This window comes from Balearica regulorum, chromosome 3, assembly GCF_011004875.1.
Source record: "Balearica regulorum gibbericeps isolate bBalReg1 chromosome 3, bBalReg1.pri, whole genome shotgun sequence".
NCBI lineage: Eukaryota > Metazoa > Chordata > Aves > Gruiformes > Gruidae > Balearica > Balearica regulorum.
Genome location: NC_046186.1, coordinates 115176541 through 115193192, shown reverse-complemented (window position 1 = coordinate 115193192; position 16652 = coordinate 115176541). Strand labels below are relative to the sequence as shown.

The 16652-nt window shown below is 37.9% G+C and overlaps 1 protein-coding gene across 4 annotated transcripts in view; it reads left to right on the top strand.

The window, feature by feature from the left end:
- Positions 1-16652, top strand: part of WDPCP (WD repeat containing planar cell polarity effector) — a 160307-nt gene that overhangs the window by 87058 nt on the left and 56597 nt on the right. For all 4 annotated transcript variants that reach the window (XM_075749668.1, XM_075749669.1, XM_075749670.1 and 1 more), the window contains exon 15: positions 1765-1888. In XM_075749668.1, coding sequence (XP_075605783.1) covers positions 1765-1888 — 124 coding nt within the window. The remainder of the gene's footprint in view (positions 1-1764; positions 1889-16652) is intronic.

Here is a 16652-nt window from a genome sequence, read left to right as displayed (position 1 = left end):
TCCTACATTGCTGCCAAGCCATCAACTATCCCATTTTGGGGGATCTGATTAAAAAATTCTCTGTGTTGCAAACATAGCATATCAATTCTAAATAAAACATGCTTTTAAAAGGACCCACCAAAAGGGCTGATTTTGAAACTCTTGTGAAAATATGCACATTATAAATAGATGTCTTTGTGTTTCGCCCCATGCAGCTCCCTAACACTGTTTACAGCAGATGGAATATTATTCTGTCCAGGAGTTATTCTGTATGAATCTAACAAATTTGGCATGGTAATTTGCTTTCTTTTTTATTAGCAAAACCCAGTGGGGCCTTTTATTTATAGCGATGGGGCAGTTATCTTTGAGATCTTTATTCTGCCTTCAACATCAAGCTGGGCTATCTAATGAATCTATAACTATGCTAGTAGTACTCGTATTCCATGTAGGTTGAAATATTTCAGGAGTACAAAACATGCTGTCAGGAAAACAGCAATGGCAGGAGAGTATGGCTTGTTTTTGCAAAGGTACTGCTGTATTCAATTTTAATCTAAATTGACTGCTGCTTTGAAAGAAAATACCTTTAAAGTTCAACTTATCTTACTGTCCAGATTTAAGATAATGCAAAACCTAATTTACTAACAGTTTGCCTGTGTTCCTAACACAGTACTATTCGCACATTTAGTGCTATCAAGCCTAATAAAATAAAATATAACTATGCTTGGAAGTAAAGAACCATTATCACTAAATATAGAAATGGCTAGTTCAAGCAAATGTTAATAACAGCAAATCAATGAGATTTTTGTCTGCCTAATGAGACAATAGGTTATATTTTGTTTTTTAAGCCCCCACAAAATTCTGATTAGCAGTAGCAGTTTGCACATCCGCTCTGAAAGAACCTATATAGCAAATATATAGCAAATTCTCCTTGCGAATTAAGAATGAGCGAGACCTCTGTCAGTCATTTTCTTCCGCATATAACGACTTGTACTACATTAACTCTCAAGCAGAAGTCATGTAACATAAATATTGTTGATCATTAAATTTCCTTTAAGCTAAGCATGTGGGACACAAACTGTATATTTTCTTGTATTATTTATAATTTTGTATTAAAAACATGTAGAAAAATGCCTAAGAGCTCCAACTGTGGAGTACAGCAGTCAGAAAGTATTTAAAGCAGAGAGAACTTCTGTAACAAAAGGGCTTTATTTTATTGATTACCAGGGAGGTTATCCTGTTTCCCACTACTACACGCTGGAGAGTCAAACCCTTAGGGTTTCTAGACCCTTTTATTGAAAGTTTTTAAAGAACTGTGGGCTGAAGAAGGTTCCTTAGACCTCAAGGCCATCACAAGAAGGGTTCTGTCACCCGCTGACCTAACACAATAATCCCTGAAAAACTGAACTTCCTTGTTGTTTGCCTAAGAGGACAAAGACAATTTGAGCTAATTGAGAGTTGATCTCTACTGGACAAACTTGTTCAAACTGTATTACTCTTATGAGTCACTTTTAATTGTACGCTGTTGGTGAGAACTTGATGTGTTACAGAATTCTTCGTCCTTTTGACAGCTTTTGTTGCTCAAAGTCATCGTCAACTCTGCCTCAAAGTGAAAGTTTATATGCACATTTGTGTTTGTACAATCTGTCATATTTTAATTTCATCTGTCCTACAACAACATCACATTTCATCAATGTCTGAGGAATTTGACTGACTGTAAACATGAGCAACCTGTTGTAATTGAAACAGTTTCACTTGTTTCATTGCTGCTGTGTTTGAACTCCACAGCACAGCTTGAGGCAAGCCTCGGAACCTTTTATGCTCCAACAAGACCCCTCTTGGATACGACCGTGCTGGAATACAGGGACCCAATCAGCAGATATGCAAGAAGATTCTTCCACCACCTGCTCAGGTGAATGACAGTTTCAACTTCTATCAACTTAAAATTAATTGCATATTTCAATAACTACCTACTTTAATGTGGTTAACATTTTCCAAGAGGACCACCCCTGAAAAAAATGCATTCATTGTTACTGTTTGTTTAACTTGCACTTCATTCTTTTCAAGTACAGTACTGCAGATAAAACGTTATTCAGAGCTCTTCTATCATCAATACACTTAAAATGAATCACCCTTTCCCTTTTAGCTTGATAGAAAAAAGATAGCGTGCTTCTGAGGGATTTATATTCACCGACTGCTTGCAGATTAACTGTTGGAACAGCTTGCAAACTTGGAGAAAACAGAGTTTAAATAGATGCTAAAATGCAAACGAATGGTGCGTGGTCCAAGACATTTTTGTCATTGCAGCATTGAAATCTGAACGTTTTGTTATTCTCATCCTCAGAGTTCTCATACAGAAATTCATATTCCAGTAATTTTCAGTGAATTTTCAGTGCCGTCAAAATAAGAGGAGAAAATGAAATGTTGCATTCATCTGTAAATTATATGACATTGGAAGAGTCATAATACCAAATTCAGCTAGAATTTATAGTACATTGGTTTATTGCTATATTTTTCCTTCATAATAAATTAGTAGCCTAAATTTCAATCAGTTATAAATATCAATATACAGCAGTTTAACCTGTTCATGCGTTCAACCACAAATATAGCTGAAACAGTCCCTCTGAGAATTATCCAGTGGCTGAAAATAAGGAGAAATTACCTTCTGAATGATATAATGTTTGTAACACCTTGTTGAGGAGGAGTGTAGATGGACATAGCAAGAAGATTTGCAATGCACCCTTTTTCAGTAATTCATCCAGATTATATACATTGTCTGCATATGCAAAGCTAGGAACTGCAAGTTACTTTGATAGTACAGTTTGTGCTTCTTTCAAATCTTAGAGAGAAATATTTTATACTGTCTTCTGCATTTTGAATCTGAATAGGATCATCCTTCTGCTAAACAGGTCCATTCCAATGGGGAAATTATTTTAAGTAGAAGAATGCTCCAAATATCTGCATAATATGCACCAGCCTTTCACTGGAGTTTTCTTAATAGATGTGGCCACAATAGTGGGTACAAACTCTGCTTTTGGCTTTCTCCTAGAAACCAGCAGGGAAGATCTGTTGCTGCAATGGCCAACTGTAGTGGCTGTGGGCCAGTTGCCTGCAGAGGACAGATGCGGAAAGAATGCCTCAGAGATTGCTGAGAGGTGTAACTACAGTGCTCTTACATCTGCAAGAGAAAGGTGTATTCCCTCTGACTCAGGATTTGCTTCCAAATGCTAGCAGGCATGCAGAGGCATGGGGCCCTGGCTAAGTTTTCAGCCCTTGGGGCTGCTGAATGCAGCTGAAAGACTGACTCAATCCCCCTAGCAAACAAGAAGCTTCGGTGTCAGAATGCTGCCCAGACAGTATGGGCATGGACAGGAGGCATGTAGGAGAGTTTCCCTCTGTCTTTTACCCCACTGTAAAGCAGCCCTTGAACAATCTACTGTTGTGGCAGGTTTTGGAACAAATGTGTGTTATTTTGCTGTTTCCCTATTGTCAAAGGGATTTCTGTTCAACTGGCTCGAAGTGATAGGATCATGTGATTGCTGCAGAACAGATGGTAGTGCTTAAAGCTTATCTGAGAAGACATAATCTAAGTACGAAATGAAATGTTCAAAAATGGGAGATTTATCTGGTAGAAAGCAAGGAAATGATGTCCAGAGCTGATCTTTATTGTATTAAAGTGGCTATGCCTTAATTGGTGTTTATTTCCTTTTAGATGTTTTCTTAAGTGACTAGAATGATTTGAATGTAGGCTAAGCAGAGAGTACAACAGATTTGTTGGAGGAATGGTAAACCATGGTTCTGGGTGAGAGAACGCCATCCAGGCATGATGCAATGTCTGGGAGAATCATAGGGAGGCACAATGCTCAATAATTCCTTCAGGCATGCGAAAGTTGCAGCCGCTGCTATTACACCCATCTGTGAGGAGCCAGCAAAGCAAACCGCTTTTGCCAGCCTGCATTTACAGTTCTAGGTTCAGAACAGGAAGAAAAGTGAAAAGAGAACTATGCTCTTGCCTTTCCAGGTCACCGTATTATGCGCATGAGGACAGTGAACATGGAGTAGTCGTCCCACTACCTCTTTGTCAGAGATAGCAATTGTATCTTGGTGTCAGGAAGACTACATTTTAAGTCAGTTATATGCTCTCTGTCTCAACCCTCATTTATTCACTTTTTTTACCCTTATTCATGTAGCACTAAATACTTGCAGACTAGTTACAAATAGTAAATGAATCTTTTTGGACTGAATTTGTGTTACTGCAGATGTGTCTGCATGACCAAACAAGAAGGCTAGAACGCAGATACACTGTAAACTGTCAAGGCCAACTTGATGCAGCACAGGGGGACATTTGTTACTCTCTTGTGAGCATGAGGAGACAAAAGCAAAGTCATCACTTTGTACCCTACTGCAGCAAGTAGAGGAAACATAGTACTTCCTAAATTACATGCACTGTATTGCTGATATACATGCTGATATTCAAAAAATATTTCTTGGAATACAGTAGGGTCTTCTGCATTTCCACTGGACTTCAGAGAAAGCAAGCAGCAGATGCACAGAAGTTAAATCTAGAGGATAAGGAGCTTAAACGCACAGGGAGAAACTCAGAAGTGGGGTAGGAAGAGTGAGGAAAGTGAGGTGAGGGACATGAGACAAAAAATTGGGGATGAAGGACTAAAGGCAGGGATGGGGATGTACAGAGTCCTGCAAAAGGGCAGAGTGGGAGTACAGAGGAAAATGGGGGAGGACAGCTTAGGATGTGTGTGGTAGGCTATAGAGGAGACCAGACACATAAGGGATGGACAGGGAAGGGCAGAGTCTTACATACAAGATTAAAACATTAAAACACTTAAATGTTTCTAGATCCAAATCTGAAAAAATGTTCATATAAACAAAAGTTTTCACCCCCCTCTCCAGCTTTCCTTTGAATGCCCCACCAATCTGCCTTAAGCCTTTTCTAGAAGGACCCACTCTTGGGAGAGAAATTTTAATTCATTCTACATGCTGAGACAATCTTTGACCTGCCTGCTGAGTCTGCCAAAAAGGTGCCAGTTATTGTTGTACTTTTTAAGATGTGAGTGTCTGTATTTACTAGAATTGAGAAATACAGTTACCTTTTCAGAAAGGCTATCCTCACCTAGTAATAATCATGTGCCAATGATTTTAATCTCTATTGTAGGCTGAAAGGTTGTATATCCAGTTGCAAATAACTGGAGACATCTATTTTCACATTATCAGTGAGATTATAGGTTAACTGTTTTTCTACCATCAAAGAGATCAGTTTCTAGAAAATGCTGAATGCTGTGATGGTTAGGTTCCCTCTTTTAGCTATCGGGCACTTTAGAAAGAAGATGCTCCGTCATTACTGGCTGTATTGCAAGTATGGGCTAGAAAATGGTGCTGCAACCTGAGATGGGCCAAGGAACACTGACAGCACAACTGAAATGGATCACAACTAGAAGGAAGGAAAATGCCTTGCAACGTATTTGACGCAGACGTGTTATTTGTATTTGTTATTATAAAAGCTAAGTTCTTCAATTTGCAAACCATGCAACATCTTCAGCTTCCACTAAAACAGAAGCTCAGAGCTTTGCAGGAGTAGGCCCTGAATATAGAATACGGAATACCTCCAAAAGCAGGCGTTCAGTATACAAAATTAAAATGAAAGGCCTCTTAATTATATGCCAGGGATCCATTACAACAGTATTTATGGAATGAATAATTATTTTCACTTTAAATTCTTATCTATAATTAAAAAATACAGGAACTGAATTACAAGTATAGAAATATATCTTAGGTGTTCCTTGCCACTTGAGTAGCACTCCGGTATTTTATTATGATGTCACTGCTTATAATAATATAATGCATTATATCATTATGTAAAATGTTGAGCAGAGGTGGATTTATTAGGAAGCCTTGGGGAGCTGTAACCTTCTTGCCCGCACCCTTTTGTTGAGCGCTGCCTACTAAGTATATTTGTGTAATGGGGGAGTGGCTGCACAACCTCCTGCCTCTGTGTAACAGCCTCATCTAGCCGTGTACAGAACAGGGAATGGGATGGAATAGTTTTTCACTCGTTAACTATGGCATCGCTGACTCATGGCTTTGCTTCACTCTGATCAAGCATTCGTAAATTGTACTTGTCATATTTTCTAATGCATGAAATTATCTTGTTTGTTTGACACACACACACAGGCACAAACACAGGCCTGCTCTGTTTTGTTCAAATTTTTCTGTCTCTCAGACAGACAGTGAGAAAGTAACATAGCATGGGCTGGAGGTAAAGGCTGGGCTGGAAAGTCAAGTCTGAAATGCAGCTCAGGAGTTGTAGAATTAGAATGCAGCCACAGGTCTGTGTTTCTGCTGTGCCCTTTCCTCCTTTGTAATTCTGTTCTTCTGTTTGTGAATATGCAGTTTAGGGATCTTTTTGCTGCTTTTTTTACATGGAAAAATACTAAGATTCAAAACCATTTGGACCTTTCCATCTGATAATTCCATTAAGAGAATGTCATTGGGTTTTTTCCCCATAGTACAAATATGTTTCCCTACAAAGCAAAGCTGTATTGTAAATAACAAGATAGTGCATTTGCTTCTTCCAAGAGCAAAGTGCAGCTCTGATCACATTCACTCGTAGAATTGCGGATGGCTTCATTTCTCCTTTGTCTGAATCCAAAAATGAAAACCTCCACCATATTTTTACTGTTACTGTTTTACTCCTTCACTAATCTCAGAAGTGTTGTGTACTCTTCCCAGTGCTCAGTGTAAGATGCTACTGGTTGAATGCAAAGAAGAATTTAGCTACACGTTGGGCAGAACGTTCATAAAGTGGTGTGGCTTTACACACAGAACTTGACAGAGCTCCTTTGTAAATAAGCACTCGTAAAGGAGATGAGAAAGTAGGTGATCATTAGCATCAGGAGAGATCTGCTTCCAGCCAGTACTGATTTTTATGAATCACTTCACTGTTCAAGAGTTGTGAAGTGTACTGCTATACTACCTGACATGATGCCTTGACACAGTCAGTTATCACTTAAGTCCAAGACAACCTTTGAAAAGCTAAAATAAAGCTCTCTCACCCTGCAGGCACATCACTTATGCAGTACTGGCTACCCCTTGGTAAGCAGGTTCCTGTATCAGTACACTGCAATCTGCAAAGTAGATCTTCACTCTGAGTATTGCATCCTAAATAGGACCCTAAATCAAAGGTGAGAAAAAGCCTCAACTCCATAGGAATAGTTCCCAATCCCATCTGCTGCCAACTGCATGGAACTGAGGGCCAGAGTGAGCAAAGAGCTTTTATGATCCTTTTTAAGAGCACCCTAAAAGTAGAATCTATAATTATATTGGTACATAGTGTGTCACAAAAAGTGTATAAACATTAATGATGACATGGTTCAGGACTAAGAATCTTTTATATTCATAAGGTAACCTATTAGGCATTAAATTATGCCTTCAGATAAAATGACCACTGATGTCAGTCAGGTTCTCTATGGCAGCCACATGAACAGAATTCATCTCTATGGGAGTAAGTTCAGTAGCAGCATTCTGACTAAAGTAGCACTTTCTGGAGAGGACTTTGAAGAGTCATTTTTGTCATCTTGTAAAAACGATCAAAACCAAAGGTTTTCGTATTACCACGACACTGATAAATGAGAATTTCAATTGCTGTGATGGAACTGCACATGAAAAGATTCCCCTGGTCATGCTTCTTGACCTGTTTTAGAAGCAAGAAATAAAGGCACCTATTTAATAGAACTAGATTATTTTTGCAGGTAAGGAGGTTAAATATCTCAGGAAAGTTTAGAATGTCTTTGCTTCAGTCCTATCTTTTCCTTAAACCAGCTCCACAACAGTTTTCAATTTCAGTCAGATACTTTGATGCCACAGGAATGGCTCCGGGATTTAATTCTCTAGTGGTGATTACAATGTAAGAAATATTGAGCAAAAATATTGGAGGGGGGTGTGTGTGAGGGGAAACAAATGACATGACATAATTGCTTGAAAATAAAATCCCATGAAGATAAACCACAAGAAATCTCTATCAGAGATTTGGGCAGGATTTTCTGCTGAACCTAATGGGAGACGTTGCTTGGAGCATGGCAAAAATGGCCCCACCCACACACTTAGAGCAGTCCCAGAGCTGCTCTAATATGGAGCCATTTCCCCCAGCCACCAACAGATGGCTGTTTGGTGGCCCAGAGTGCCCTAGGTCCTCCAGTTCTCTGCTATGTGCCCACCCATGGGATTGCACTAGAACAAATGAACACAGAATAGCTATGCTGGACTAATGTTCTTTGTGCCAAGGCTATTCCCACATGCTGGTTAATCTGACTTTGATATTGCTACTTTTAGAAGCTGAGCCCACAGAGACCATGGTTTTGTTGTGTTGTGTAACTGATAATCTGCCCTCTTAAGGTGGCTTTTTCCTGCTGTACCACCTGTGCAGTTCCCCTGAAATCTGAGGGTCTTTGGGCATACATCGAGTGGAGAAACAATACAATGCAAATAACCGTATTCATGGACAAAAACTCAGGACTAAGTTCTTAATAACACATCTTCACCCTTGAGCAGCTGCAGTAAGTCAGCTTCAGCTTTCCTTTGCAGGTCATCAGTTAGTTTCTCCCCATCAACTCTACCTAGTCACTAATGGTACCTCCATCTGGAGTGACACTCAAAAATCTCTTCTTGAGGTCCTGACCAAGAACCTGAATTTAAGATGTTTTGTTTTTTCCTTGCAGTCTTTCCAGATTGATTCATGTCTCATCTCTTTAACAAGATACTTTTTCTCTGTTCAACTTCAGAGTCTTCCTTCCATTACATTTCACTTTTCAGTATATGGACCATCTGACAATATTCTGTCTTCAGCTCAGCTCATCAGACCAGAACAGAATGTGGCTTGACAATATGTAGTCCATTTGTTGTGTGCAAAAAATTGTTTGGTTTCCTCCCTAAAGAGCCTTGTTTTCTGACTTTTCTCCCACTTCCATCCAGTACCCTCCAGGAAGAGCTAATTGAACAGTCAGGCAGCCCTAGGCTTCCTATCTTCAAATGCAGAGTTCCCTTTTATGGTTCTTCAGAACTGAAGAGTCTGCTAAGGAAAGGATACCATAAGTGAAATTTAGAACAAAAGTCAGCAATAGTCAATTGTCCGATAACTGGATGTAGTGTCTTGAGGGTGCACCTCACCTCTCCTGACTTAATAATGAAGAATTTAGATGTCCTACATGCTCATCTGCGCTTCCTCTGTAGTTGGTATAAAGACATGAGCACCCAAAGCATGAGTAATCTCATCGAAGGGAGATGTCTAAGATAAGCATGAAGAATCAAACGTCAGTGCCTATCCCTATCAATTAACTATAAAGGGAGCCTACCTGATTAGCTTAAATTAGCCATGTAAAGGTGAGCTGTTTGAAGATAAACTGAATGATTTGCACTGTAAATGTCTAGCTCCTGTATCACATTATTACTGGCCGGATAACAGAAAGAGCTTAGATGCTCAGATATAGTTTCTATATTAGAAGGAGAGGTGCAAAGACTAGCAAAAATGTATGGAAAAAAGGTTTACAGAAGGGCACAAAAAGCAGATAGGCATGAAGATCTCTTTAAAAATCCCCTTTTGACCAGTTGGCCAGGATAGGAGAGGATGGGGGCATCTCTTCGTTTACACTGGTAAGTGTTGAAGTATCAGTAAAAGAGGTTATACTATAGATAGATGAAGAGTAATATAGGACCAGCACTAGATAAAATTAATCCAGAATTTCTAAAGGTAGTCAAGCATAAAATAACTGACATACATGTTGTGGTGTATAACCTCTTATTTAGAATGACCTTAGCACCTGAGGACAGGAACATAGAAAATATGTCAATTTTCAAAACACAGTCTGGAGAGACCTTGAAGAACTATAGCCCTGTAAGTCCAACCTCCATACCAGTGAAATTAGTAAAAACTATATTAAAAAAAAATAATTGTGAACATACAGACAAATACATTGTATTGGGAGAGTCAGCAGGATTTCTGGCAAGGCAAGTCATGTCTTAAAACTCCAAATTCTTTCATGTCAACAGTCATGTCAGTAATGGATATCCAGCTGCTACTGATGAAAGTTTGACCACTGAAGACCTTTTTGGAAGGTCTCCCACCAAAATGTCTTAAAGAAACTAAGCTGCCACAGGATAAGAGGGAAGCTCCCCTTTCATAGATAAGTATTTCATTAAAAGGTAAGAAACAGAGCAAGAGTAAATGGTCAGTTGTCAATGGAGATAACCAATGGAAATTATAAGTATAGCAGATCTATACTCACAAGTAGCCTGACAAAGGAGCAAATAGTGAGGTGCCAGCATTTACTAATGGTACTAAATTATTAAGACTAGTCAAGATAGGCCCTGCTGTGAAGAACAGCAAAAGGGCTTCACAGGACTCAGTGACATAGTGTTAAAATTGAAGATAAAGTTAAATGTAAATAAATGCAAAGTGAAGCACACAGCAGGGGCGGGGGGAGGAGGAGTGACTCCTGACTTCATATATAAAATGATGGAGTCAGAGCTTGCCACTATTCTGGAAGAAGAATTTGATCATATAACTCTACAGCTATAAAATAATCAGTTCAGTGCTCAGCACAAGTACAAAAAGCAAACTGAATGCCAAGAATTCTTAGAAAAGGAATAGACAACAAAACAGTGAACTTTGAATTTTGTGTGTAGTTTTGGAGTCCCATAATCTGTAAAAGGATATAGTAGAGCTCAAAAAGCTTTAGGAAAGGCAGCCAGGATGATTAAAGGCATGAAACAGCTTTAGTGAAAGGAATGACTAAGTAGACTAGAACTCTTCAACCTAAAGAAGAGGCAAGTGAGATAGAGATCTATTAAATTGTGTTAAGGAGAAAGAGGAGAGTAAATGACTGCTCACTGCTTCTTCTAATACAAAAACTAGGGGTCATCAAGTGAAGCTAGCACGTGGCAGTTTCAAAATACAGTGATTCTTCACATAACATATAATTAAAATATGAAGCTCCTTACCACAGGATGTTGTGGATGATAAAATCATATATGAATTGAAAGGCAAGGTTTAGGGAAGAGAAATTCATTGAGGAATACTGACATAGAAACCACCTCTGGCTCAGCAAATCCCTGAACAACAAATTGTTGGAGACTAGGAGACTACTTAGGGAAGTATCACCATATGCTTGCCCTGTTTTATATTCTTTCCTAGGTGCCTAGCTGATGGCAAGATATTAGGTTAGATGTACCTTTGATCTGAGCAAATGATCATTTTTACGTTTTATGGCCTTGTACCTGATGCTGTGCAGAAAAAGCGTAAAATACTCATTAGTTTTCCATTTGTTCCTTCAAAAATGTGCCAAAATTCATATGATGAAAGTTCTAGAGAATTTCTTGTCTGGCTCTCCTGTTGCTATATTTGCTGTAATGGAGTTCTTATGTGTGGGAATTTTGTGAGCATTACCACTGCATTATTTTATTATAAAGAAATAATATTGGCTATTGACAAGCCTGGATAGAAAAAGTAAATATACTGTGACAAACCTGTAATTCAACAAGTGATTCAAAATTTGGCCCTGCACCATAACTTTGTAGTTAGATATTTATCTTTAGGCAGTCAGCTTTAGAAAATATTGAGCTAATATATTTTCTCTGAGAAGTCTTAGCACTAAGAAAAGGCATCTTATCCAATGTTAGGCATGAGGGAGAATTGGCCCTAAACTTCATGGAAAGCCAAGGAGGAAAAGGGCCGGTTCGTCTTAACTTTAATACCAAATTTCCATCTACGATAGTTTGAAATTGCAGAGCTATCACACGTATACAACAGAGATTTATTATAGAGGCAGCAACTCATCCTTAACCATAGCAATGATACTGAGCCTCTGTTATAGAGCTGTCTTTAGTTTGTAGACATGCTGATATGTTTGCTCAATAAAATCCAGCTTTCAAGACATACTGTTAAGTTTACATGATCACCAGAGTGAGAGGGATAAAGTTGGAAAAGAAGAAAAGCAGATGTGAATTAATGCAATAAAGGCTGGGATTTAACAGACAAGGTTGAGTGAAATATATGTGAAACAACAGGTGTCACTGACTCTTATCAGCATTTTTAATTAACATCTGTTTTTAGCCCAGAGTACTTTGGAAGAGTAGGTTGGAGTGTGTCTGTATTTAAAGATAAAGATAGACTGTTGAGAAGTTACTAAGTAGTAAGAGATTGGGGGAATGGAGAGGTTTGGAGGTGGGGGGAGGCTGTGTTGGATAGGTGGGTGTTAGTTGCAGCTTAGAGAAACCTGAAGGAAAGTCACTGTGATAAAATTGCAAGGTAGGGAAATATTGCTGTGGCAACAAAATACATTCTCTTGAAGGAAAATGAGTATGAAAAAATGAGATACAGAGTTGTGGGAAATTCAAAGGAAGTACACATCGCAAGAAAAGACTGAATCTGGTTTAAAAAGAAACAAACCATCATGGTTTCAATTTATATAATAATAATTTAAAATAGTAATAAATTGCTGTCCTCCATACTTTTATAGCACCTACTATTCAAGTCTCAGAGCACTTGACAGACATGAAAGAATTATGCTGCACAGTACAAAAATGTTGCTATCGCTTCCAACAGTCATCCACTTCAGTGGTTAACCCCATTCTACAAGAACCCAGGCTAACATGCTTGACCAGCATCACGTGGGAAGTGTGTGACACAAATGTTCATAGAATCAGGGTCTGTTAACTAATACTTCTTTGGTTTAGACATAAGACAGTTCTGTAGTTTTAAACTAGTGCTATTTTATAGTTAATTGAGCAAAGGTCAACAAATTAATGATGTAGCTTTTTTATAGCTAAAACTACTACTTCTTCTAGAATATTTCATACATCTAGACTATTTCTTACTAAATATGTGTTTTAAAAGTTCAAATGGTGCCTTCTTACTAAACTACTTCAGTCAAAAATTAACTTGGTTCACCTGAAAATCTGACTCAAAAATGCCTGAACAGCTTTTCTTTGAACATAGAAAGTCCGTTCTGAGAAGAAGCATGTATATTTAACATAGAGTCATCTGAACTATTTCACACAAGAGTACATTTAGGTTTCCTACAGCAGAGAATCATTCTAGAAGATAGGAATCACATGTTAAGATTCTTTTCTTTTTTTTTTAAAGGTTGGGAACGTCTTCAAGATTCACAGCCAGTTAGAGCCCTCAAGGGCTTTCTCTGGCCAGGGAGTCATACTGTCTGGCTCCCCTTATTAGCTTTATTTTTCCTCCTATTTTTTAATTTGGTTGGTTTGTTTGTTTTCTTGCTTCATACCAGAGGGTGCCCTTTGATGTGAAGGGCATTCAGTTCTACGCCCAACACTCTATAGGTGGACTTCCTTTAGTTCAGAGATATGTAATTTGACAGTGTAGTTCAAATAACAGAGATTTTGGGTGACTTGAGGTATTTGTGCCCATTTGACATTTTCTTATGGTTATTCACTAACTTTTACTTGAGACATATTTGTGTATAACCTTTGAAAGGTTCCATAAGGGGTTTCTTTTTAAACAAGTCACTCAGGCCCCAAATCCAGCACTTCACTTAACATGACCATATTTAGGCCCCATAGAAAATTATAGGTCATAAACCCATACATTAATGCTTTGCTAAATTTGGGCCTGAAGGGATCTGTAGATTATACCTGGACAACCTTTAGAGCTTCTGCATCTAAAATACAATTTAGAAGATTATCCCCTTGACTCGCTTACATATAGACCCGGTGGCTGTTTCTCCATTAGCCTTTTGTGTGCTCTGCAGCACTTTCTCTTCATCAGTGCAAGAGTGTCTTGGTTTGTGTGTCCTGTTCAAAAGAGCTCATAATCTAAAAAACTAGTAGCATAATAGCAGTAGGCAGGCAAAATAATACCAGTGGCATCTCAGAGGTCCTAACTTACCAATGCATCCATTGATTCTTCTTCCCTGCTAAGAGAATCATTGATTAATCTCAAACAACTTTACAGGGGATAGAAGCCTCAGAAATAAACAAATGCCTACTAGTTTTGTGAAAATCAGCAACCAGTTGGGTTAAATAGGATGTAGGTAATTACCTCCATCCCAAAAAAGCTATAGTGAAAGTTCAGCAGATCTATGTTCTGCCAATTGAGACACACACTGCTTAACACCAAACACAGTCTATGTTGCCTTTTGCTCAAACTATTGTTGCGAGGGAGCTGAGTATATACCCTGCTGGGAGAAGGAGCGTATATCAGCAGGGCACATACATAGGGAACTACTGGTAGAGTTACTGTGCTGAGGCCTGCGTAGGAGGAAGCATGGGAAATGAGTCAACAGAACTCTTTGCTTCTCACAGAATATTTTCTTTTAAATTTCTTATTGTGATACGTGAAACTTTTGGTATGCCTTTGCTCACACATTGGTGTCTAGCTGCAGTAAACTGATACCCAGCAATTAATTGATTTTTGCCAAAGGAGTAGTATCAGGGATAGTTGTATTTTCCATACAGTTCATTATCCAAACAAACAATAAGAGATTATGAAGACAATTCCAAAATTTTGATACTAAGTCCCCCAAATCACAGGATTCTGAAATACAAACTGTAAAGTTTGGGGAGAGAGGGAAAGAAAGATTCTCTGGAGAGTTCCTGGTCTTTGGGCTGCATTCAGTGGTCTGCAACTATCTTATTTAAAATAAGGTGTCCTGCCAAACTCATCAGGGTAAAATGGTATCAGTTTTTGGTTGACTTTTGTTTAAAGTGATTTGGTTTTTTTAATGACATGTAAGATCTTGGTGTATTTATTCCTCTCCAGGAACTCTAAGTAAAGTGCCAGTATTTCAGCATTCGCTATAAAATGCAGGATATAAGTCTTTGACTAATAGTATATTTTATATATGAAAGGTTAAATAGCAATCTAAGTCTTCAGAATTTACTGAAATTTTACTTTAAAATATTTCCCTGAAGGTCAATAGAATTTCAGAGTTGCCATTTTAAGGATGCGCTGAAGTTACACCATCTATACCTGACTTCATTACGCATCAGTATTTTTCGTGTGAACTATGTAAGATCTTAAGTCCTGGGCTGAGGTTTTTTAAATGGGCTCTGAAGCTGTATAGTGAAATACAGCCACATGTCTAAATCAGTGGTGTTATGTTCAACAGTTGGTTGAAAACCAAAAAAAATCAATCACTTAGCAACCTAGCCACACACTTTTTACATTCTTTAACCTGATAATCTCTAATTATTCTGGCTCAGAATTCCATTGAAACAGGGTGCAGAGTCATTTTACAGATTTGATTCTTTATTTTAATATTGTCTAATTTAAAAGGAAAATATTTCATATAGCAACAACATTTTTTGAGGAAGAAAAAGCATGAAAACCATTTCTGTTCCAAAAATTGCTGATATGAGAACTTATGGGAAACAGCTCTTTTTATGAATAATTATTATTGTTGTGTTTAAGAAATGGGCAAGATGCCTAGAAATTGAATGAAAGAATGAAATTGAAATATTAAATGAAATAACTGAATTAAAAGTGATCATGTAAACCCTGCAGTAAATGTTGGGAGCTGTAGCTGATTGAACATATTTTCATCATTTGTTTTGTATGCTTAAATACAATTGCTTGATGTAAGTGAACACTTGATTGATATTCTGAATACTTTAAAATCTGCATATGCATCACAGAATACTGAACAATTAAAACTTAATTTCAGTGTAGTTTGATTACATGTAAATTATTTCAATATTCATTTTTTCCTGTTCTGTTTGCTTAGTGCATATTTAATATTCACTTTTTGAATGCACATCACCCTTGATTGGACTGTGAGATGAGGACATTTCTTCCATTAAAAAGGATTGCCTTATAAATATTATTTGTGCCACAGCTCTTCCCCTGCAGATTATTTTCTAAATGTTGTGTACCCTTACTGAAGACAAGTTAAAAAAACTGCTGCAGCCTTCCTTTATCAGCCCAGCACAAGGAATATGCTTACATGGTCGATGGGCATGTCTAAGAAGGCTTGTTGGTTGTAACTAGTCCCTAAAGAAATGTTTCCGTCTTTTCTGCACTATATTTTTCTCTTGCTTGCATGAGCTCTCTCTCTTCCCTTCCTCCTCCCTCCACATGATTTTTTTTCTGGTTCCTGGACTTTTTATAAGATTTTTTAATACTATGGATAAATATTACAAATATTTTTAAGTTGACTATTTTCAGTCTGAAAAATGTATCTCTAAGTGACCACATTCAGTTTGGGTGTTGTGGAATACAGATTACAAAATTCTGCCTCTTGATATATTTGTAGAACCTCCCACAAAAACTGAAGAGGCTTCTTTTCCCTTTCCTCAGGTCCCAATCCATGCGCATGGTTTTGATCTACAGTATTTAAAATCACCTTATTTCTGAACATCCATCAAGAGGAAACCCTGGGCATTTTATTCTCTTTTTATTTATGTGGGTGAAAACCAACAATAGCCTCTCTGAAGTTAATAGATAAAATTTTTTTTTTTAATTTCTTATATATTTGTTTAAAGAAAAAAAAGCTTTCCTGGCATCTTTTCAGTTAAGTTACATTCTCAAAATACAACCAGGCAGCAGGTCTGCCACTCCTCCATGGAAGACAAGTCTGGATTCTTCTCTGCCTCGACCATTTTTGACCCACATTACCCTTGTCATATCACTCAACATTTCCCCT